At 31.6% G+C, this 24,261-nt stretch overlaps 1 protein-coding gene across 5 annotated transcripts in view; it reads left to right on the top strand.

Annotated features, from left to right (window-relative positions):
- Positions 1-23,416, top strand: part of wit (kinase protein wishful thinking) — a 65,441-nt gene extending 42,025 nt beyond the window's left edge. For all 5 annotated transcript variants that reach the window (XM_076453817.1, XM_076453816.1, XM_076453815.1 and 2 more), the window contains exons 9-11: positions 1,761-1,897; positions 15,761-15,884; positions 18,384-23,416. In XM_076453817.1, coding sequence (XP_076309932.1) covers positions 1,761-1,897; positions 15,761-15,884; positions 18,384-19,846 — 1,724 coding nt within the window. In that variant the 3' untranslated portion in view covers positions 19,847-23,416. The remainder of the gene's footprint in view (positions 1-1,760; positions 1,898-15,760; positions 15,885-18,383) is intronic.
- Positions 23,417-24,261: the final 845 nt, after the last annotated feature.

The following is a 24,261-nucleotide window of genomic DNA, read 5'->3' on the forward strand; positions in this document are numbered from 1 at the left end:
TTTACCCTCTTTCACCACAAACTGTTACTAAATCAACCATGTAGAGTAAGACTGAATTTGATAACTAATGTCAAATTTATACCATGCTGAATGGCACTCCATAAAAGTTCATGGCATGTACACCTGTGGACATGAGATTGATCTCTACAAGTAGGCCAGTGTAGCCTTATATGAAATAACCCTTTCACTCCTGAAATAAGTGTACAGAAATGCAGAAACAGTTAAGCCCATATACATGTACTAAATGCCTGCTTTTGAGACAAGACTTTCTGCAAGATTGTACCTCAGAATGGCTGGTATGGGTACCAACACTTACTGAAAAGAAGAGAACAACTTTTCGACCTTCCTAGGTCATCATCAGGTTAAGAAGGATGACCTTTGAAGGTTGAAACATTGCTCTCTCCTTATCAATAAAAGTATTAATACCCATACCAACTGTTCTAAGATACATTTATATTTCAAGTGGCGTTCTCATCATCAAGAATTTCTGAAAGAGTGCTTTGGCAATGTATGTATATATGTTTACTTTCTGGTGTGCTGCATCAATAAATACTAAAAGAAGGAGGGGACATTAGCAGAGAATGTGGTTTCAAATCCACTCATTTGTCTAGCTTTTGTTGTCCGTGTTCAGGTGATGAGGTTATTGTTGTTCTATCCTTGCTATTTTCTGTGTTCTTCCCTATGCATATTCCATCTCGGTTACTTCTGTTAGAGTGAGAGAACATTTCCCCAAAACTGAGTTCTTTATATGGAAAGTTGATATAACCTTACTGGCCTAAGATCATGTGGAGAAAGAGTATACAGGGTGCTGTCCAGTACTAAGGACCAGGTTTTTTGGTAGCTGTGACCAACTGCATGGATCTTGAGTTCTTCTTGAGGTGCCTGTATATTATTGTAAGTATTTCTGTTACATATTTCTCATGTACTTTATAGCTTGACCTACTACCATAGCTATACTGACATGGCATTATGATCTTATGGAATGTATAGGACAATTACATAGCTTTCACATTACCCTACCTTTACAACTCTTTAGCAGCAGGAAGTTTTTTTGACAAAATATTTCTTCTGAACTTCTACTTGTATTGGACAATGATTATTCCCTGCTTAAAATGTGTGCAGTCTTCCACCAGATGTTGCTGTCACTAGCCCCATAACACAATACTACATTTTTATTTCTTTGTTCTCTGAAGTGAGCTCACTTCTTCCTCTGTGTTGGTCCATCCACCACCACCACCTTACTGTGGGATTCTGCCTGTCCCTTCTGTAAAGAGGGGAGTAGCATGTTCCTTACCTGAAAGTGTATTTCAAATAGATACTTTCCCTTTCACAAAAGCATCCACTTCCTGTGTGTATCTTTTGTTTGATCAAAAATGAACTTTTATCATACATATTGTGCTCAAAGGTAATATTGCATGAGGATAAATTGCACTCCTATTAGTGGAGTGGTAGTTCCAATGTTGATTACATCATACACTGATGTAGTACATGTTATTCTGTATAAGTGTTGGAATTTCATTAAGAGGCTTAGCACTTGTTCAAAATATTTTTATAGTGGAATAATGTATCAGCTGTATGTTTTGTTATAAGTAGCTTTTCATTTAAGGAAAATGTTAACGTTTTTCTTGTAACCATTAGGTGAAAAATCTGAAGAGTATGAAATTATCTGTAGCCTAATAACTGAGCCAGTATTTAGTGTTCTCTGGCATTAATTTAGATTTATAACTAGCAGTGATGCTATTATATTTTATATATAATAGGATTGGAGGTCCCAGAATATAAGCTACCCTTTGAAGCTGAACTGGGCAAACATCCAACTGTAGATCAAATGCAAGTTCTTGTTGCACGTCACAAAGCTCATCCTCTCTTCCCTGAGATCTGGAAGGATTCAAATCCTGTAAGTGTAATATTGACAAATATGTATATGTGTTTGACAATTTCAATACATAATGCAGCAGAGTAACCAATTTTCATATGCAGTTGCCTGTAACAGGATAGTGTTTACCATATTGTTCCATTTGTTGACATTAGTATAGATGTAATTAAATGAGATTCAGTAGTTAGAGTTTTATACAACATTTACATAACTGGCCATGATCTGCATAACAATTGTAATAGTTTTGATACATGTAACTTAAATTTTCCTTATTTGTTCATTTTCGTGCATGGTATTTTAGATGCGTTCTCTTGTAGGTATTAAGTGTTACATGGATAAATCCTGGCCTATCTGAAAACATTTTATGTACTTGGAAAAACAAATTCACGTAGACATAACTTTATATTTAATAAAATTACAAGTAAAAATAGTGTACAGAGTATGAAACAGTTATGAGCATTCAGTGTATTGACATGGTTTTATGAATTGAAACAAATAAACTTGCAAAACCAACGAATAGAACTTGTAGTAAAGAAAAAGTGGCTAAAAAAGATGTTTATAGAAGTCTGTGAAACAGACGGAATCTGTATTTTTCCACAGTGAAGTAACTGTAAAGTTGTATTGAAGCCAATCTTAGCTTAATATGCAGAACCATCTTAATGCATGTTAACAAAGTGAAGGAGCATATGGTTTCAAATGAAATGCACATGTGTATTTTAGAACTAAAATTAAGAAAGCTTATAGTTTATAACAGCTTTATTTAGTGTAATGTTCATTTTTGGTTTTAAGAAATTACATGTGGGTTAATTGTTTTTTGTGTAAAATAAAAGGACACTTTCAACTTTTAAGTTATGAACTTTCATTTCCAAATATGAATATTTCAGTGGTAAGTCTTATGGCTTACAGTGCTAAAATTTGGGCTTTGATGCCTGTGTTGAGGTTCAATATACCATTGTGTGGTTTTAAGCTTTATAACAAATAAATAGTATGTTACATTGTTTACTACTTGCAACTTGTTAGATGCAGTAGACTTTTTCAACATCACAGTATTTCACAAACAAGGTTTCTCATTGGACATTTTAAACAAAACATTCATTCAACTCCATGAGAAAAATAATTCAACTACTGTTTATGGGTTTACAACATTTTAAAGAGTATCACAACCTTTTAAAAAAAGTTTCATGTTTACACTTTAATTCCTTTGGATATTGTTTATGTTAATAATGAATGACTTTAGTAGTGAACTGACTACCATCAGTTTTACCCTGTTATTTTAAGTTATTATTATATATGTATAGTTAATAATTGTTCTGGGGACACAGAATAACATTTGTGTGTGTGTGTATTACAGGATTCTAGTTAACCTGAACTTTTAGCTGACTGAATATGATATCTCAGAATGCCCCATATGCAAGGCAAGCACAAGTATTTTGCTTCAAACTTTATATCATAACAAACTAACAGCATATAGTTTGAACACAGCTGTCCACAGTCAATTTCTAACAGGTTTCATCAATAGCAGTTTAAAAAAAAAAAAAAAAAGCTGCATGAAAGTACCACATGATTAGGTCAGAGTGTTCATGTGACAACCTTAGATAGAGTTTCAATCAAAATTTAATTGAACTACTTTATCATCAATGCATATGAATAAACACAGCATCAGAATGTAAATAATAAATCAAAGAGTAATACTGTTCAAGTTTTTAGTTCTTAATTTTATTATATATTTTTTTAAATTCTCAATCTACCCTAGTATGTGAACTGTGACATTTGTTATCTGTCTTTCCTTTTCTCTAATTTTTATCACCCTTTTCAGATAGTACAAAATGTTATGAAAATTACTCATCATAATGTTTTTCTCAGAATTCTCTCTGATATTGAAGACCATATTATTTGTAACTAAATAGAAGGCCAAGGTATTTTTCTACAAAATAATGCATTATGTTATTTCATGCACAAAGAATTGTCTATTTGCCTTTCAGTTTAAATTTTATTTGGAAAACACAGCAAAGAGCTCATCTGAATTTTTATGGTTTTGTCACACAGCAAGTTGGGAAAACTGTGGTAATTTGTTGAAATTTTTTTTCCTTTTTGTATATTATTATGCTGTCTTGTTTGGTGCATTATTTAATTAAATAGAAATTTTTAATACAGTTGTACAATTAATAAAAAAGTAGGGTTAAGAAAAAAAAGACCTGGGTAAGTAGTTTATTTCTTGTTTTTTGTGTGTATTTTTATTTGTTATTATACAAGTTGAATAAAATCAATTTTTTTAGTCTAGATAAAGTAAAATAAATAACAGTTATCATTATTTTATAAGGCACACTCGGGTAATTCTGTAACTTGTGCTTTATGTAATTTGATTCTATTACATATACCTTATATAACCTTATATTATAATATAACCTTATATTATAAGGTTTAAGTTTAATAGGATAAGCACTGTGGTTTTCTGTTACACTTTTCAGTCATTCAAGAAAGAAAATGGGGAAATTTATAATTACTTCCTTTATTTAATGATGTGTGTATGTGTTTTGTTATAATAAAGCCACAAGTGGCTATTTGCCGAGTTCACTGAGGGGAATTGAACCCCTGATTTTAGTGTTATAAATCTGTAGACTTACTGCTGTTCCAGCAGGGGACTTGTTAGTGGTAACAAAGTTGGTCAAATGAACCAAGATGATACATAGTTAGAGTGGAAAGAACAATAAAAAACAGATAAAATATAAAGTTTTTCTAAAAAAGCATGCGCTTGAGATTTGTTTAGGAGGTTTTAGGGGTTACATAAGAAATATTTGAAAATATTGAGATGAAGAAAAGTAGTTTTAATCTTTTCATGAAAATTACTTTGCACTTATAAAAGGAAACAATATGCAGTGTAAATTGTAAGTGAAGTTTTACATTGAATATTAACATGATCTTTTCCACTTGCATATAGTAAACATGTAGTGTATGTTGTAAATAACATTTTTCATGGACATCAAAATTTTTTTTTTTTTTTTCCTTTTTATTGTTTTCTGAATTTATTAACCCTGTTACCATGGGCACCCTTTTCTACACATGTTACGTGTAACTTACATTTAACATTTTGTTAAACTACTTTTTGCTTACATTATACCAGTTAGGATAGCTTAAAATCTTAGCTAATAATTCACAATTTAACAGCATAGAAGTTTTAAGTTCTTAATTTTAAAAGACAATTTTTTTAAATCCTCAATTTCCCTTAGCATTGTGACACATGGCACATTTTCCTTAGGTGTACTATCTTGTTTATTTTAATCACTACCTCTTCAATAAGTATGAAATTAAAAGTAGATAAACCACTATAAAAATTTTCTGCTCGTACAAAAGCCGCAAGTCTTATAGCTTTTAATACTATTTGGTTAAGCTATCAAATAGAATATCAGACCCATCTTTTAGTACCATTTGTCACACTATTTCTTTTATGATTTGTTAGTAGTGCTCTCTGATGTTTAATATTATATTACCTGTAACCAATAGAAACCCAAGGGTTTAATGTATGAAATGACATATTACATTATGTTGTTTTCTGAACATAGCATTGTTAGTTTCACTGTTAGTACAAGCTTCATCCCCATGGGAAAGATGACTAACAAGGATGAATTTATAACAACTTTTGTTGCATAGCTAGAAAGCAAGAAAAATTGTGAGATTCAGGAGCAGTTGTCTACTTTTTACATGTTATTAGTTTATGTTCTTTAGTGCATTATGTAATTAAATAAAAATGATTTAATTCAATACTTTTATTAGTGCAAAATAGTATGGTTAAGTCTCATTGATAGTTGATAGCAAAAGAAAAAAAGAATACTCAAATAAATACTTTATTTTTTGTTTTTCATGTTTATTTTTATTATAAAAGTAACTAAAATGTAAATATAAGAATCTCTAAGTTAGTTAAGGTTAGGTTAGATAAAATAAATCATATAAAATTGTTTCACAAGACATGTTCTCCAGCAGCTCATAGGTAACATAATTCAGTAGTGTAACATGAACTCCACATTCTCCAACTAATTTATACTTGCAATGGTATGATAATAGTTAAACACAGTCAAAATGGCAGTGAAAGAAAATTTAATTATAAACAGGTGTATACTGTTACAAGTTTAAAGTTACTTGTGATAAACACATAAATAAGTAGGTATCTAACTATATGTTGATAAAGTCCTCTTACATGATACAGTTGAAAGAGGACTCTTTATCAACAAATGGTTAGATATTTTCACCATGTAGGAGAACACTACCAGGATACACAGATTAGCTTGTAGCAAGTAACTAGCTCTGGAGGAGTCTTTTAGGTGTCCATTATAAAAGATGTATTGGGTTATAAGTTTAAAGCTATCTAAGATAAATGTGCATAGTTTCATGTTACAAGCTGAAGTCATTCTAGAAAAGAAAAGAGTAATTTAGATGTTTAAAAATATTTTGTTGTGATTGCGAGGTCAGTCAAACTGACCAATCCCATGTAGAGATAGAGTGGATAAAAGATAGTTTAACTAAAAGAAAAACATTTGAAATATATTTAGGAGAGATTACATAAATGAAATTTGAGATTTTTGAGATAAAGAAGAATATTTTTAATCTTAACATGAAAATCACTTTCTTCCTGGACTATTCAAAACAAATACTTTATATTCATTGACAGATATTTGTTTTTTAGTTTGTTAAAATGCTTCCCTAAAAATATATATCTTTTTTATGTGAAACATTTATAATGTTTACTGAAAGTCCACCAAATTTGATGAAAATACACAGTATTGAAACAAATAAAATGCTCGTGCTTTCAACTGACATACATATTACGTACTATTGGTGTTTTTTATATATATCTTCTGAGATTTTGAATATTTTGTTTTGGCTTATGAATTGATCACCTTGATGAAATGCAGATTCTCTTGTAAAAGCGTTCAGGCAACCTAGCATCTGGACATACATACCAAAGCCAGTAAGAAAGCATATACAGTAAATGTAATGTGAATAATGATTCTTTGTTTCTGTTTGTTGATCTGTGTTAGTTAGTTTCAATACCAATTTGAAAGGCTATAGTGTTTTTGCAGACCAGTGTTGAAGCATGTTTAACAACAACTGGTGGGAGAATAGCAAGTATGAAACTCAAACTTGTGATGTGTGTAAAGGCCTTTTAAACTTGTAATCGTAGCTGTAAAGGCAATCTGTTTATTTGTGTATATATGTAGTTAGTTAGTTAGAAAAATGAAAGTATGTTCATGCATCTGGTACAACTGTCTGCAAATGATGCTGCTACAAAAGCAAGTGTCCAAGTTACATCAGCATCTTAAGTATGGAAGCCAGTCATGAGAACTTCTAAGCCTTCAACATTATTGACCCTTAAGCAAGAACTGATACATTTCTCCATTAAAAAATGAATAAAGCCACAATGAATTGTGGGATATATGAAGGAAGATTCTTTTCCCATCCCTTTGTCAAGCTACAACTGAAAGAGAATTCTCTATCAACAAATAGGTAGATGTCTGCAATGTGCAGGAGAACACTACCAGTGTACACAGGCTAGTTTTTAACTAAATAACTATCTGTGGAGGAGCCTGTAAGATGTCCGTTATTAAGAAGTTCCTGAACTTTATGACAACTGCAAGATCAAAGTATGGGGTCTACTGGGAAGATGAGAACAAGAATAAGATGATATGTTAAGTTCAAAACAGGAAGCAAGTTGAAAAAAGGATCTGCATGATGATTGTGAAATTTTGGAAACTGATGCTGACAAATTTGAGAAGAGTGAAGGATAGGTTATCGGTGTTGAAGGTTTGGACACAGAACTGGAAAATAAGATTGAAGAACTAAAGAGCTTTCCACAGATTTCAAAGACAAAAAGAAATATCTGGAAAAAAAGATTGTAGACTCCTAAAAAAAACGTTTTTTCTGTGTCTGTGTATAGAATTTTCATTACTTTATTTTTATATAATAATGCCAGTGCTTCCCATACAAGATTAGCTTTTCTTGTTTTGTGCTTCACTCTGTTTGCACACTTTTTGAATGCATGTCACAATCCTTCAATAGAGGGTGGCTCTATTTGAATCCAGAGATTTAACACATCTCTGTGTAAATCACTGTGTGTCACTTTTCCACCAATATGAGAATGCTACTATTATGTGATGAAGATGACTGCCTCTTGGCACCACCACCAAACTATCACTTTTGTTTGGCAGCATTTGGACATTCACTCTGAAGTTTTTTTTTTCAAATTATTTTTCTTCTAACTTTACAATTTAACTAGTTGTGGACTTATTTAATTTTTTCTACATCAATTCTTTGTGTTTGCTAATTATGAATTCTGAAGTTACTGTCGCTGCTCTAGGTGTTTCTACTGCCATTTTTACAGCCACAAGTAACCCATCAGGGGATTTATTGTTTATTTGTCAGAAGATTAAACATTATATACATTAACCACTGTTGTCTCCTTCTACCCCACTTTCTTCTGAGCCTTTCGAGCTTGGGGAAGCTGATGAAGACTTTGAAAGTTTAGTTCCTCTACCAGAGTTTGGTGGGACTTCCTGTTTACTAATTGTGGATTACACTTGCCCTTCTTCAATCTTTTCTAATTTAATATCTTAGATACTGGGAGTTTTTCTCAGCAACCTGATTCATATGACTTTATTCCTTCCCTTTTGTATGAGTGTCTTTCCCAACCCTATTTAATTTTTCTTCATCCCCAGATAGCTGGATTCATGCAGACCCTTTTACTTCTCAACTGGGGTAGCCCTAGTATGCCTTGTTCCCCAAGAATTTTCTATCAGTCTGCTAACTTATCAAGCAGACTTCTTTAAACAACAGACTATGAGACTAACAGCTGTTGGGGTTTGTTAAATTTTCTATTTTTCATCTCACCCTTATGACCCTACTATGGTACATTTTCTCTCTACACCTTGTGTCTGAGACTTTACAGGAATCCTGAGGGGTTTTGTGCAGATATCTTTTTCCTCCTTGATTTTTTGTTGCATTGTCTCTTGTCTTTGGCTCTTAGGTTTTAAATTTGGTTTATCTGTTGTTGGGATCTTCTTGACTATGACACGGTCCTGGCATAGACCCATTTCCAGCCTCAGTATTTACAGGACTTTTGCATGATGTTGTGTCTATGGTGTTATGTGTTTGATTCCATTCTGGAGTATTTAGAGCCATAAGTGGCCTAAGCCCATCAATATACTACACTTACTAAATTAGTAGGTAATTTGTTGCAGCCTGGTCTTAGCATGGCATTTCCTGTTTCTCAACCTTATTCCCCTTTCTGTACCACCTTCTTATGGTGCCACAGCTTATTGATTTACTAGATAACACATGATCAGTCCACAACAGTACTGGTGAAATATATCTAGAATGGCTGGTATGGGTATTAACACTTTTACTGATAAGGAGAGAACAATGTTTCGACATTCCTATGTCATCTTCAGGTTAAGAAAGAAAGAGAGTTTGAATGTGACCATTGACAGACATGTCTTAGGGACGAGAGTATAAACAGGTACCGGATTGTAGGAGGCAATGCAAGTGGATGTCAGGTTATTAATTAGTATAGGTATAAAGTTGTTCCTTTATATTGGTTTAATTCTGGTTCTAGTTGCTGTATAAGTAGGGCTTCTTTGATTTTGTGTTTGTTTATATTTCTTTCCTTACTTAATATCTGGGTGTTTCCTATGGTTATATTGTGTTTATTGAATTTACAGTGTTCAAAAATGTGTGAAGGTGTTTTTTTTTGTGTTCTTGAATTTAGTTTCCATTTTTATGCTTATTTATCCAGTATAGAAGTCATAGCAGTTGTCACATTGTATTTTATAAATAATGTTGGTGTGGTGTTTGTCAGTGTAGTTTTTACATAGTATAGACCTTAGTTTTGTGCATGGTTTTGAATGAATTTGGTGTTTATTAGAATGTTGTGTTTTGTTATAAGTTTTTTTTTTTCCAAATGTTGGTTATTTTTACCTGATGTCAGGAACATATGATATGCAACAGTTTAAGGTTTTGTAGTTTGTTGTATCTTGGGATTTATTGTTGTTGGTCTAGGTGTGTGCATATAATTTTTTCCACGATTTTTTTACAAAACTAAAGTCCATGCTATGTAAAAGCTACACTGATAAACACAACCTGTCCTTTGGGTGATCAAGGTGGACATTTCCTCTGCCTGCTTATACATCCTTGTAGCATAGCAGTGTGTTCCTGTCCATATTTTCAGTTTGTCAATTGAAGAATTGTGTGCCATTTTCATTTGTTCCTTGAGGCCTGTCATTGGCACCATATATGTTTTGTTATGGTACTCTCCTTTGCTAGATATGTTCAGGCCTTGTTCCTATGCTTCCATGTTTATATGGATGACTAGCTTCTTCTTGCTCATTCCAAACACAAATTGGCCAGTCACATGTGACAGCTCCTAGGCAAAGCTGCACAGGTGAACTGATTATTTTCATTTCAGTCTATTCTTCAACACCCATCTCATTTTGGCCCATCCTTCTCTCTGACTGCAGTCCATTGAACATGCTGTTTGGAATGCCTTGTCTGGTCCCTCACTCTTTGTTTTTTTGGTTTGATCACTTTTGGGGCTGTGGTCTTCCATACCCGTGGGCTGGGCCTGTATGTGGTCTCTTCAGTGGACCCTTCACAATCAGTAAATTCTTGCACAGGATCCATTTGATGTTTTTCTCACTATTCCCTTTTCTGTTGTAGATTATGTTCATTAATGATTGGACAAGCCATGTTGATTTTTGGTGTTGTATTAATATTGATATGTAAAAAAGAATAGTAAGAATGACAAGGAAAAGAAGGTCAGCTACAGCAAGAAATTAGATAAATTATGGTGCCAACCACAAAAAAATGTGCCAACACAACGAACCACCAACAAACCTCATAATTAACAGATCCGACCAAAAATTAAGCAATGAAGAAATACATTTACTCAATGCAATAAAACCTAGAAATATTTCATCCATCGAAATGAAAGCCTGCTTGGAAGAACTAGCTAGAAGATTGGTGATCCATTCTTGGTGAACTGAAAACACCAACAAAACAGTGGAAAAGAACTACCAGAAAGAAGACAACTTCAATAACAATTCCACCAACAACCAACAGCCTATCATTCATGGTTGAACTGAAAACGTATTTCCCCGAAACACCTCAAAACAGTATCTTAAACAACCTTTTCAAAGAATTTTCACACAAAACTATCAGCATAATTTAATAGAAAAGAAAACTTAAAAAACAACCTCAAACAAAAAGATATTAATTCTGTAAACAACTTAAAGCAACAACATCAAAATTCTAAAAGCAGATAGGGGCAATGCTATAGTTATAATGAACACAAATGAATACATTAAAAAAAATTCACATCTTATCAGCTACAAACAAATTTAAACTACTGAACACAAATCCAACAAAACCACATGAAAACCAATTAAACAAAATACTACTGTAAATGAAAACACCAACACAGTTTCAGGAAACATTCTTACCTCAAAAGACCGACTCACGCACACCATTATATGGCACTCCAAACCTCACAGACTTGATTGTTCACTACGACCCATAATGTTGACCTATGAACCATTTGACTACAACCTCAGTAAATATAGAAAATGGACATTTTCTAAATATGTAACATCAGCTGGCTCCTTTTTCAAAGACTCTTAACTTTAAGTATATTCTTAATCAACTAAATCATAAACCCTTAATGATCAGTTTTGATGTAATTTCCCTCTTCACAGAAGTCTCCACAATTAAAGCCTGCAAGGTAGCTATAGAACTTTATATCCAAGACCCCAACCCATTGATACATATCACCAGTAACCAATTAGCAACCTTTATAGAATTCACTACCACCAAAACTAACTTTATGTTCAATAACCAAAACTATCTACAAATAAATGGCCTAAGTTTGGGGAATCCTGTGTCACCAGTTCTAGCCAATATTTTTATGACACAGATTGAATCATAAGCAATCAATTCAGCCTTACACCCACCACTATACTGGTACATGTATGTTGATGATACATATTGTTGAATTCACATCTACAGAACACACGCTTAGTTTCTTCAATCACATTAACTCGATACACCCCAACATTAAGTTTACCTGTGAACAGGCAAAAACCAGCCAAATAGTATTTCTTAACCTCAAGATCACTAGAACTGATACACACAATTTAAAACATTCTAGCAAACACCAAATTTATTCAAAAACCAGGTATGAAACTAAAGTCCATACAATGTAAGAACTACACTGACAAACCTAACACCAACATAATTTATAAAATACAATGAACAACTGCCAAGACTTTTTAATTGGAGAAACAAGCAGAAAAATGGAAACTAGATTCAAAGAATGCAAAAAAAACAAAACATCTTTACATGTTTTTTAACACTGCAAATCAAATAAACAAAACATAACTATAGAAAACACCCAGATACTAAGTAAGGAGACAAAGATAAACAAATGCCAAATGAAAGAAGCCCTATTTATACAGCAACTAAAACTAAAGTTAAACCAACATAAAGGAACAACTTTATACCTATATCAATTAATAACCTAACATCCAACTGCAACACCTCCTACAATTCCATACCCTTTTATACTCTCGTCTCTATGACGTGTCTGGCAATGGTCACTTGCAAATTCTTTTTTAACCTGAAGACGACCGATGAAGGTTGAAACTTTCTCTCCTTATCAGTAAAAGTGTTAATACCCATACCAGTAATTCTGAGATACATTAAAAAAGGGTTTACTAAAAACTTACAAATACACTTACATGCACCAATAACACAACTAACATTTAATTAGTTTTGTGTTATTTTATTAATTAAGAAAATAACCTTGTTGTTTCCTCATTACTTTTATGCTAAAATTGTGTTTCTGTTATGACAACAATAAAGTTGCTTAATCCCATGTCTTTGATCAGATAATTTGAAACAGTACTTAATATGATTTATCTGTCTGTGTAATTACAAACATAATGTTGTAAATATTATTCAAGTGGTTGGGGAAAAATTTGTAGACAAACTGATTCAACTTGAATTATGATAGAAAAACTTTCTTGTGAGTCTTCCTTAGTAGCTGTAACAACTAAATTGGCCTAAAAAATATACAATTAAATTTCAACATAAATACATTTATCTTAAATGAATCTTGTATTGCAGGCTTAGTCATTTTAACCAGTCTTACAACTGTGACATTATAAACATTATAATTTTTAATGTATTAAGTATGTTTTCATGACATTTGACAAACTTTTATTAAATATTACAAGTTTGTTGTGCAAAAAGTAACCCACAAAAATTGGGTAAGTGACTACTGTGTTATTATATATGGGTGTGAAGCTACATGGTCTTTATTTAGTCTGCCTGAACAATAGGTGTTTTCATATTAAAAATAAAAATATTTTCTTTTCATCTTACAAATTTCACATTTTGTTTGTAGTGTTTTGAATCTCCCAAATTAATCATTTTGTTTTGTTGTTGTTGTAATGCTCTATATTTCATTTTCAATTTTATCCTCTTTGGGGGCTAGTTTATGGGGTTAATTATTTTCTTATCCTCACAGTTTTAGCTGTTTACCTTTTCATGTCATTGGTGGATTTTTTTTTTAACTTATCTACATTAGTCCTTGTCAGGCACAACAAACATGGCTGGAGGTAATTGGTAATGGGCTGTAACTATCATGGGCTAAGTACATGATGTACATCATCTTTATAACTGCAAAAACCACAAGTGAATTAAGCTTTGTTTTTTTTCACAAAGTTCTTCAAATATGAATTATTGAAATTTTCAAATGTATGTTTTAGAAAACAAAACATATATTGGACAGTTGTAAACAGTATACCCAAAAGTCTATAAATTAAGTGGCTTTCCAAATGAGCAATAAATAGGTTTAAAACATTCTATTAACTAATTAAAGATGAACAGTACAATTGCAAACAATTAAACTGAAGCAAAAATGTAATTCTGAGCAAAAACAAAACCCTGTGAAGAACCATTTGCTTCTTTTTTTTTTAATTGGTTATGAATAACCCAGTAACAAAGTGTCAAAAGTTTTGAAATTTTGTTAATGAAAGGTTGAGAGAGAGGGGGATATGGCACATATGAATAGAGAAAAAAAAATATAAAATGGGCAATTCAGAGTGAAAAGAGTATTTATTTAAATGTTTTAGAATCTAGAAATCTAAAACTTAGTTAATATACACCTTTGATATATAAACTTCATTTTGGTATCGAACTTATTCATGTAAGTTTATATTAATTATGTTAATAATAACTAATAAACACATTAACTCACTATATTATCTGTTCTTATTTGAAACTATACTTAGCATTCCAGAAAGATGTTAGGCTAAAGTATGAAATATCTTGGTTTTATAATTTTGTGCTAGTATCAAAACTGATCAGGTTTTTGTATGTTTATTTAGTTTTTTAATGGTTTGTTTTTATTATGGTAGTGTGTTCTTGTTTGTTTTTTACGACAGTAAAAAGTACGTTTGAGACTACATATATCTGATAGTTAGAAGTAATACTTCACTGGAAAAGTATTAGGTGGTTAGACTGGAGATGTTGCTCTTTCATAGGCTACTTGGAAATCCAGATAAATTCTGATAGTGTTGGGACATTCTATTTCCAGTGTCTGATATATTTTTCTATTTTAAAAGGTATTTTTGAAAGCTACGAGAATTATTTTTGGACAACTACATAGTGAAAAAAGTATACTTACTAAACCATGCACACAAACAAGAATTAAGCTATCCTATATGGTAACACTTTTTCCCAGAAAATAGTCTTGACCTGAATCTTTTTCAGTATCCTAATTTATATGAAATTGTACTCAGCAATCCAAAAAGCTCTTAAGATAAAGTACTAAATTTCATGGTTTTATATATATTTTTCTATTTGCTATTTTTATATATATTTTTAAGTAAATTGTAAAAGTTTAGAAACTTATTAGATTAGAAGATTTAAATAAAACATTCTGATGGGATAACATGCAATTGATGTGTATGTACTCCAAATACTTCAAGTGATTTTTAAATTGAAATATTATTAGATAACACCATAACCATTACTGGTTTAAAAAAATCACTATTTTAAGATTTTTAATGATATGAAGTTGGTTATGGTGGAACTTGCAAATGTTATAAATAATTACAATATATAGAAGTGTTATATTTCAGTTTATCTATAGATGGTGCTTATTTATACAGTTAGTATAATTATCTGCTATTTTCTTGAGTTACAAGTTTTAATATTGATGTTTAAAACATTAAACATCAGTGTGTGTGTATGTCATATCCCAGCTGTCCTGATGAGCCTTTGTACTGAACAAAGGTCTTGTTAGCACTGGATGTAACAGATGTATTGTACTTGACATCTGATATCATAGTCTTCTGTCAAACATTTAACTCTTAAATATTAATATTTTTGGTTTGCTTAATTCTATGAAATAGAGTACATTTAATATACAAGGTGTATTATGTTAAACGAAGAGTGCTCATGGTAACAGTGATGTGTTTTTTCTATTAGTTATTGAATAGGTTGTGATGTTGTAAATTTCCATGAATAATGCAACTAGTATATTGTACCTAATGAACTAAAATTTTGATTAATACTAGCACACAGTATTACTTTAGGTGGTAATTTTGAAACTACCAAAATTCCTCTGTATTATGTTGTTTGGTTATTTCTTTCTTTGTTGTTGCAAAAAGGTATTGATCTCTATTGGTTTACCAAAATAAATTTGATCCAAATTATTATTTTCTAAGTTTACCCTTCCATAGTGCACCATATAAACAGCAATTTACGTAGATTTTTCAGTAGAATTTTAATAATTTACAAAACACGTTGTGTGTATTTCATTTGAATTTTTGGCAGGCTGTTCGTGCTTTGAAAGAAACCATTGAAGATTGCTGGGACCAAGATGCTGAGGCCAGGTTAACAGCACTTTGTGTTGAGGAGAGACTTGCTGAAATTCCTGTACTATGGGAGAGATATAAAGGTTGGTTTGTAAAAAACATTATGTGAAATGATACTAAATTAATGAGATGTCTATCACATAAGAAAGGAAAAGATATAAAAAAGAAGGCCTTCTACATTCAGTTAACTGGTAAGACAGCAACAGAAATATAGAGGATCTGAATATTCCACCTTTGGAACATTCAAGTAGTTAGTAAAATCATGTCCTGATGGAGTGCAATTCTGGTCACATGAATAGCAAGATTCAGAGTTGAAACTTGATTTCTGCCACATTGTACATTCCTTTAACTCTGTGTGCGTTGGTAGAGGGGTAGAGTGCACATATCATGATTTTTTTACAGAGTGCTATTAAAAATGATACTATGTACTTGATGTCAGAATTGAAATTAATCAGAAGCTTTTGCTGCTTCAGGGAAATTTATGGTAAAGGAGACTAAATACTAAATACAATACACATGAATTTGGAAAAACAAAAAACTGGAGATTATACAAATGTAATATGCAAAGGTCTGTTGACCTGAAGATGACCTAAGAAGTTCAAAACATTCTCTGCTTTATTAGTAAAAGTGTTAATACCCATACCAGCTGTCCTGAAATACACTTGTTTATTGTAAAGTTTGTATATTACATTTGTATAATCTTTGCTTTATTCTTGAAAATGTTAATACCCATACCAGCCATCCTGAGATACATTTTTACTTCAAGTGGGTTTCTTGTCACCACAAATAAACGAAAGATGGACCAACCACTTGCATATTTGATTAGTACATAGAGTTCTGTAAACACAGTAACATATTAACTGAAATGTAGGGTAAAAGCTAATTACTAATTAATGGCTAAAATAATCAAGAATTAATTAGTTTATATTTGATCATATAAACTACTAACATAATTAATGGTTTTGAAATAATACACCAGTATGTCATTGCCTTCCAATTATGTTAATAACAGTTTCTGTTTGTGTGTAAGTTTGTTTGTTTTTTCACTTACTATTACAGTGAAATTTTGAATCTACAAAAGTTAGATGGTTTTAATAATTTACATAAGCATGTTTTAAAACAAACATTTTTAAATGATTAGAAGGTGTTATGAATCTTTAAAAATGAAGTTTAATAGCATGAGAAACTGATCTGTATTGCTTGTGAGAGAAAAATTACTTTCACTGTCTAGATATTTAATTGGTTTTATCATTTTTTCTGTACTTGCCTGTCTGATTTTGGTTATTATGTTTTTCTTAATGTTATATGCATGTGATTATAGGCTCACTTAAATTTGAAGTATTTTTACAGTGAATAAAAGCCCTTTAAAATAAGTACATAATGTACTGTGCATCACTGATGAGTTCTTTCACTTGCACATGAAGATGTATCATCCTTAAACGTCTTAGTTTCTTTTAGTCAAATGAGGAAGTACACGCAGATATTCAACTAACACAAACTGTAAACTGTGTGTTCTTTAATAGATTGTTTTGGTAGAATATTCATAATGAAACTTAGTTGAATGGACTGCATCTACATTTTGTAGAAACACAAGTGTAAAGGACAACTTTCTGAAAGTCTTCTGCCTACTGTTTTCCAACCTGAAGATGAAAGGTGGAAAACTTTTGAAATGTTGTCCTCTTCACTTGAGTTCATACAAGAGACACTTGACATTCCTTTAAATAAGTTTTATCAAGTAAGCTGTGTATTTAATATAAAGTCAACTTTTGCTAAACTTAGAGTTGCTAGATGGATTCTTGAATTAGTAAAAAATCATTTACAATGAAATTAAATTTTCTTTAAAATCATTTTCCTTTTTGTTGTGGGACTGTGTTCTTTATGCTCCAAAAAATTTAATCAAAAATATATTAAGTGTGTTCACATTGTAGTTAGATATTTTAATTCTTGATCTTCAATAGAGGGTTCTGTTTGAATTTTTTGTGTGGTTGTGTGCGAGATAAAAACATAATTAAAATTATCCTTGAAATCTTTAAGTTGTATTTGTTTTTTTCTTTCCAATGTTTACTAAACTTTAATGTAAAAACTGGCAAATTAGCTCCTTGTATAGCAATGATGTTAATAATTTCAGTAAATAATGCTTTAGATTTTTACTGATAAAACATTTGTTATTCAAACTGCACAATATAGCTTTAAATCTATAATAGTCTAAATTGACTACATGGTGAATAACTAACTTGCAGAATGCTGACATTAAACCCTTGTGTACAGTGTTTCAGGTATATAAAATTCTCTTACTTGGTGGAAGTGAAAATTCTGTAACTTTGTAATTAAATATATACCTTTCTGGGCAAAATCTGTAATTGCCTTTTACAAAAGAGTAAAAGAAAGTGCCTATGAATTAGCTTTTTTATTTATTTTAAAAAAATATTATGAAATGTAACTGTGAGGAACAGCTTTATGTAACGCTACATCGTGGCCAGTTTGTTTGATTAAAATTATGAATTCTCAAGAATTGCTGAAGTGTTTGTTTTTAATTTCATTGTGCATGATCTTCAAAAAGCATATTTTTTGTTTTTTTCAAGCTGGTCTTAATATATATGGAGTGAGTCCAACTGTGAATCAAACTGGCTCTTCTCAGGATAATGTCACCATAATTAATTCCTCCTCTGGAAGTCAACGCACAGCCAGTACAATGCTCAGTACAACAGCTACCGATAGCTCTCGGGGCAACAGGATTAGTCAAGGTCATGCTAGCAACACTTCAGAAAATACACTTGAAACCATATTGACAGTATCGCCTTCAGAATCCTCTGCTCCACCTATCACTGGAGGAGAAAAGAACAATATTGCAAACCTTGGTGGGTTATTTTACCCAAAAGTTATTGGTCCATTGCAACCTCATCAGGGTCGTAATCCATGCATGGAGCGAAATCTTATGGTAGAATCATTTGAAGAGGTTTCTGTGGAAGGAAATCAGCTAATGGACAAAGGATCGAAGTATCACAAATCTCCTCTAAATCATACAGGTGAGGATATTTTTGAGAATCTGAATTTATCAGAAAACCTAGAAAGTAATGCCTTGGTTTCAAGTGATGTCCTTGGGCACAATTCCAACCCTATTCCTTATCTGCAGAATGCTGTTCGACCTTATGTAGTGATGCCAAAACAGCCCAATATGCCTGGAAATGGACATAACATGATTCCTGCAAATTCCAATGAGAAAAAGTTTAGCAAGAAACCTTTCACCTTTCTTCAGTGGAAAGAGAGTAACCATGGCTTTATTTTTGGGATAAAAAATTTTTTTAGCCGAAATTCAAGTGATAAGAAAAAAGTTGCACTTCAGGAAAAGCAGCAGACTCATAATCATGAAAATGGAACAACGATTAATATTGGGGGTTCGTTTAATTTTAACTCTCTCAAAAACGTTCAGGCTGCTCCTAAGGATACTATAGTTTGTATAATGGATCAAAAAGGAAAAAGTGATCCTTATCAAACTGTAGTACATACTATAGAGAAGAATATAGACCTAGAAAAGGCAAAGAACTATGTATCTTGTGATCAGAGATTTGACAGCAACATTTCACTTTCTGGAGATGCTTTAGAGACAGAGGGTCAGAGTCAGAGGCGACCTAGCACGTTACCACTTGAAAGTCAAGCTCCAGCAGAAAGTAGCTGTGACAGGAGTACACATCTTGAAGGAGTAGACCAGTCTACAGATGAATGTGTTGATGCAAAGAATAAAACTGAGAAAATTGTAAAACGTGTCAAAACACCTTTTCAGATGAAGGTTGGTCGGTTTTCATTGTATAATGATCGCATTATGAGTTGTAAGGAAGAACAAAGCAAAGAGTTTATTTCAGAACACAAAGCAGGTGATTCTTCAAAGTCTTCATTGTCCGTGCCTCACGGCATCAATCGATACTGTTTATCTGAAAGTGTCCCATTGCTCCAAGAAACGAAGGAAAAGTCAGGTTGCACTATAGGTGACCATCATTCCAGCAAAGAACAAAAGCTGGCTGAAACTTGTGATATTACCAAATTATAGGTTTTTGTGCATATGTGCATGTTTGTCTATACATGTCTTTTCTTTTTTCTTAAAAAAAGTTGAGTTAATATTAAACAGAATTCAATACTCATTTGAAACTTTGACTCAAAGATTCCTATGTTAGTTTGGGCAATTTCTGTACTATCCTTGGTTAGACAATGTTTTACAAAGAGAGAAATTTGCTGAAGCTTGTTAGTTATGTGGTAAAATTTCATCACAAATATTGCCACCTAAGTTGCATGCTGGAATAAAATTTGTATTTGCTGTGAGAAACTGTCTGACTGAAGACAGCATGTGAAAGCTCTGAACCTAGTATAGGAGTTTATGTCAAAGCTCCAAAAATGTATTGATTTTAGTTTAGTCTTAACTAATGTACATGGTATTGTGTACTCATTTCCAGTGAGTTGTGAATTATATGTTAAGCCTATATGGGGATCAAACTTGGCTTGCTATTATGGTAGGTCTAGTACTGATTAGGTTAAAATATACCTAATAACTATTTGTTATCTGTAACAAATAAGTAATATGTATTAGTCTTTGCCAATTTTGTTTGCTTTATTTCTAATGGCAAAGGACACTTCTAGGAACCTAGGCCTACCATAGTTGTTTTACATGAAAGTTTTGTCTTGTAAGACAATATAGCAAGAATACTGATTTGAAGTGTAGGTAACAGCTAGTTCACCTGACCTACTTAGTAATTGCTTGTCATTATGGTAATCCAAGTTTAAACTCCAATAGCCCTAGCATATTCTTTAAAGGAAAACGTATATAAATACACAATTTCAAAATTTGGAACCCATCTTGAATACTATGAAATTCTAAAGATTATACTTTTTTTAAGCTTTTTTCTCTATGGTGAGAATTCTTTTTCATGAGTATTGAAGGCTGGTGATTTAAAAAATAGCCATTTTGTTATCTCTAACAAATGTACAATGTGTATTAGCCTTTGTCAGTTTTAATCATTTTCCTTGTAGCAAAAGAAAATTTTAAGATAGTATGTACTGTAGCTGCTTTGTGTTGTGAGGTAAGATAGTGAAAATGTGCATAACGAACAATGTGGATTGTTAGTGGATTACCATCATAAAAAAGAAATTATGGCTTAACTTTTTGGGAGTTTAAGTGCATTCCAGTTAATGACGTAACTAGCATCTTAGTTCATTACTGGTAATATTGCAGTCATTTGATGACATGTGCTTGTTTTGGTGATCTCATCTTTTGTGTCAGTGTTATATACATGCGTGTCTGTGCAAAGTTAAACTTGTTGCAGACCTTGAAAGTTTTGTAATATACTTAAAACAGAGGAGTCTTGCTTATTGAAAAGTCATCCATTCTACAATTTAATTTTTCTCTTATACAAGTGTGTGTGTGTCTATGTTGTTAGTGCTAATATTTCCATCTGCCAATTAAGTAATTCATACTTAATTTGTGTACATTAACATAATTTAAGATACATTTTGTGTGATGAATTTTAAGGTTTTTGTCTGTTAAAATTTGTAGCTATTTCCCTCAAAGTGTTGTGGTTAATTTACAATATCCCCTAGTTTCTGTAGAGTATATTAAGTACAGCATCAGAAACTGTAAGGAATACTATTGATAAAGATTAAACATGTTCATTAGTGTGCATGTTTTTGTCAAATAACCTTAAATGTTTAAAGTCCTTTGATCATATTCATGTCCATGAATACTTAAAGGTTAAGTGTTGAACAAAAGCTGTGGTTCTGTGGATTGTAACACACAAATATTTACAGGTTTTCAAGATTGTTTTATTCTTTAAATATGATAATATTTAAAGTTATCTTATGACTTTATTCAAGTGGTAGTAAAATACACAATTGTGTGTAAAATAACTAAGCACAGATGGTGTTAAATATTGATTTATTTTCTAAAAGATAAAGGTATATGAAAGAAGTTTGTTCGAAGAGAAACATACTAGCAACCTAAATTTTCTTATTCGTTTTTTAACATTTAATCAAATTTCCACTTGTACATCTATCAGAGTTAATCATCTCTAAGCATGTAACTGGTGCTTTCTTAACCCTAAAAAAACTGACATGAAAATGTTGCAGTTTCTAGCCACCTTTGTAAATGTAGAATGTAAGGTTCATGGAGGGTAATATTGTGGCTTTCAGCAGTGGGGTAATTTATTGTGAAAGTGATTTTACACAGTGCCATTAATCTAAAATAATAGTTCGTTATTTGTATTTTGTAATCCAACTGCAAAAATATTTTTTACACTATTAACAACTATTTTCTGGGAAGAAATTTTTGGAAGAGTATATACTAATTTGGATGGAGATCTGTAGTAAGAACTTCCCATGGTGTTAATCCTTGATCCAGTAAATGTACAGCTTTACTTTTTGTATGTAGATTAAATAGAGTCTGGTAATTTGTATTTAATTTTGGTTTTCAATAAGCCAGACTCCAGATATTCTTAGCTACTTTTCAAGCTATGTTTGTGCAATCTTGTAATTAATTTTTTGTTTTGCATTTGTAAATTTGATTGCAACTGACTATGGAATAGTCAGTTGATTGTTGGGTTCTTTCATTCCTGAAAGTATAAAGCTTAATGTTAGCTTTTGATGTATTAAATGTTAAGTTTTATATTATTTCTGTTTTTTCATAAAAAGTAAAGAAAAAGAAAAAAAATGATTAGTAATTTTAGTGAATACCAAAAGTGACCATCTAAAACTGACATGACAAATATTTGTTTAACCCTTTTTTGTGGCTTTCTTAGTACAGTATATTTTACCTTCCATTACTCTCTTGAGGAAGTTTTTACCATTAATACCAGTGAGAAACTAATTTTTTATTTTACTCATTTCAGTAAGCAAGCTTACTGTGTTGTGTTTGGCATGCTTGTTTTTCAAGTTGTTTTGAGAAGTAAAGCTATAGTATATATATGAATGTATATATTCTTATGTAGGAATTGTTTCAGCTGTTAAAACCAGAATTAACAAGATTTTGTGTAGTAATACACGTACTTCTGACAAGTCTACCAAGAAACTAGTTTTCAGTAGTAGACAAGGGGAGTAATTTAAAGAATTTTTTTTATAATGAGTACAACCTGTTTGATCTTGCTAGCATTATAATTAATTTTCACTTGGGCTGTGCTTACAAAATAATTTCCAAAAGTGAAGATTGTCTACAAACGTGTATGTTACATCATTGTTTTCAGATATCTCAAAACTGATAAGGAAGATTGACATCAAACTTAGGAACTCGTTAAAATGGATCTTCACAAATATTTTGATAGAGACTTACTTGTATTTATTATTTCATGCAATTTTTCCATTATCTTCTCATATCCTTCATTTATTGAATAGTTTATTTATACAGCATGACAGCAGATTACTTTTGGTAGTCTTTAAAATATTTGTTTGGTGTTGCAAACGGAAAATAATTACAAACAAACTTTCACATGGCCTTTGATTTGCTAAATGTATATGGTTTTGTGAGACTGAACTGCAGTGTTTTTATAGGTAAGCTATCATTACAGTTTTCTTCATTAAGTACATTAATCAGTAAGACTGTAAATACACCACATGTAAAATAAAGTATCATGTTTCCAAATATTTTCTGTGACTATCCTGTATCACCAAGAACAGGATTTGAGAAGATCAGAGATGAATGTTTTCCATCTGTATAAAAAAACTCAGTAACTGCAAACTTTATTTGGTACCAGATATTTTTATTTAACCTTTATTTGAAAAATAAAACAAAAAGAGAGAGAGAGAGGGGAATAGAGTAGCTTATCTTGAACAGATCTAGTACAGTAGAAATATATCTAAAACATCAAACATCTGGTGAACTCTCATCATTGATTATTTACATACGTTTTTCTTTTCTTTTTTAGTTTGTGTTCAGTTTCATGCTGCATTATAAAATTGATATTTTCATTGACCAGCTGGTAACTGTGTTTGAAAATAGGCAGTCCACAAAGTTTTATAGTTTGTGAACTGTAAGTCATACTAGTTGCTAAAATGGTTTATATCTTTTAATTACCTGAAAAAAAATTGAATTTGAATTAAACGTAAATAACTGTATGGCTGAATTTCTTTTAAAGTGTATTAGTAAACCCTTAAAAGAACAAGGAGTTGATGAATTTTAAACAGTGTAAGGTCATGTCATTACCATGTCAATATTCCTGTAAGTCATTTGCAAGATGTGTGAATGCAGATTTCAGTTTATGAGAAAGTTTACAAGTAAGACAATATACTAATTACAGTGTTTTAAAATATTTTACGTCCTGAAGTACAAGCCTAAAATAAATCAAACTGCTGCTTTAGCAACACATTTGATGGGGATAGTTTTGTCTCTATTAATATTGTGACATTCAATAGTTCCTGACAAACTAACAGTTCATCTTTTATGTAGTTTTCTGTTTATTGTTTTCCTAATGTTATATTTTAGTTCTA

Source organism: Tachypleus tridentatus, chromosome 9, assembly GCF_004210375.1.
Source record: "Tachypleus tridentatus isolate NWPU-2018 chromosome 9, ASM421037v1, whole genome shotgun sequence".
In the NCBI taxonomy this organism is placed as follows: domain Eukaryota; kingdom Metazoa; phylum Arthropoda; class Merostomata; order Xiphosura; family Limulidae; genus Tachypleus; species Tachypleus tridentatus.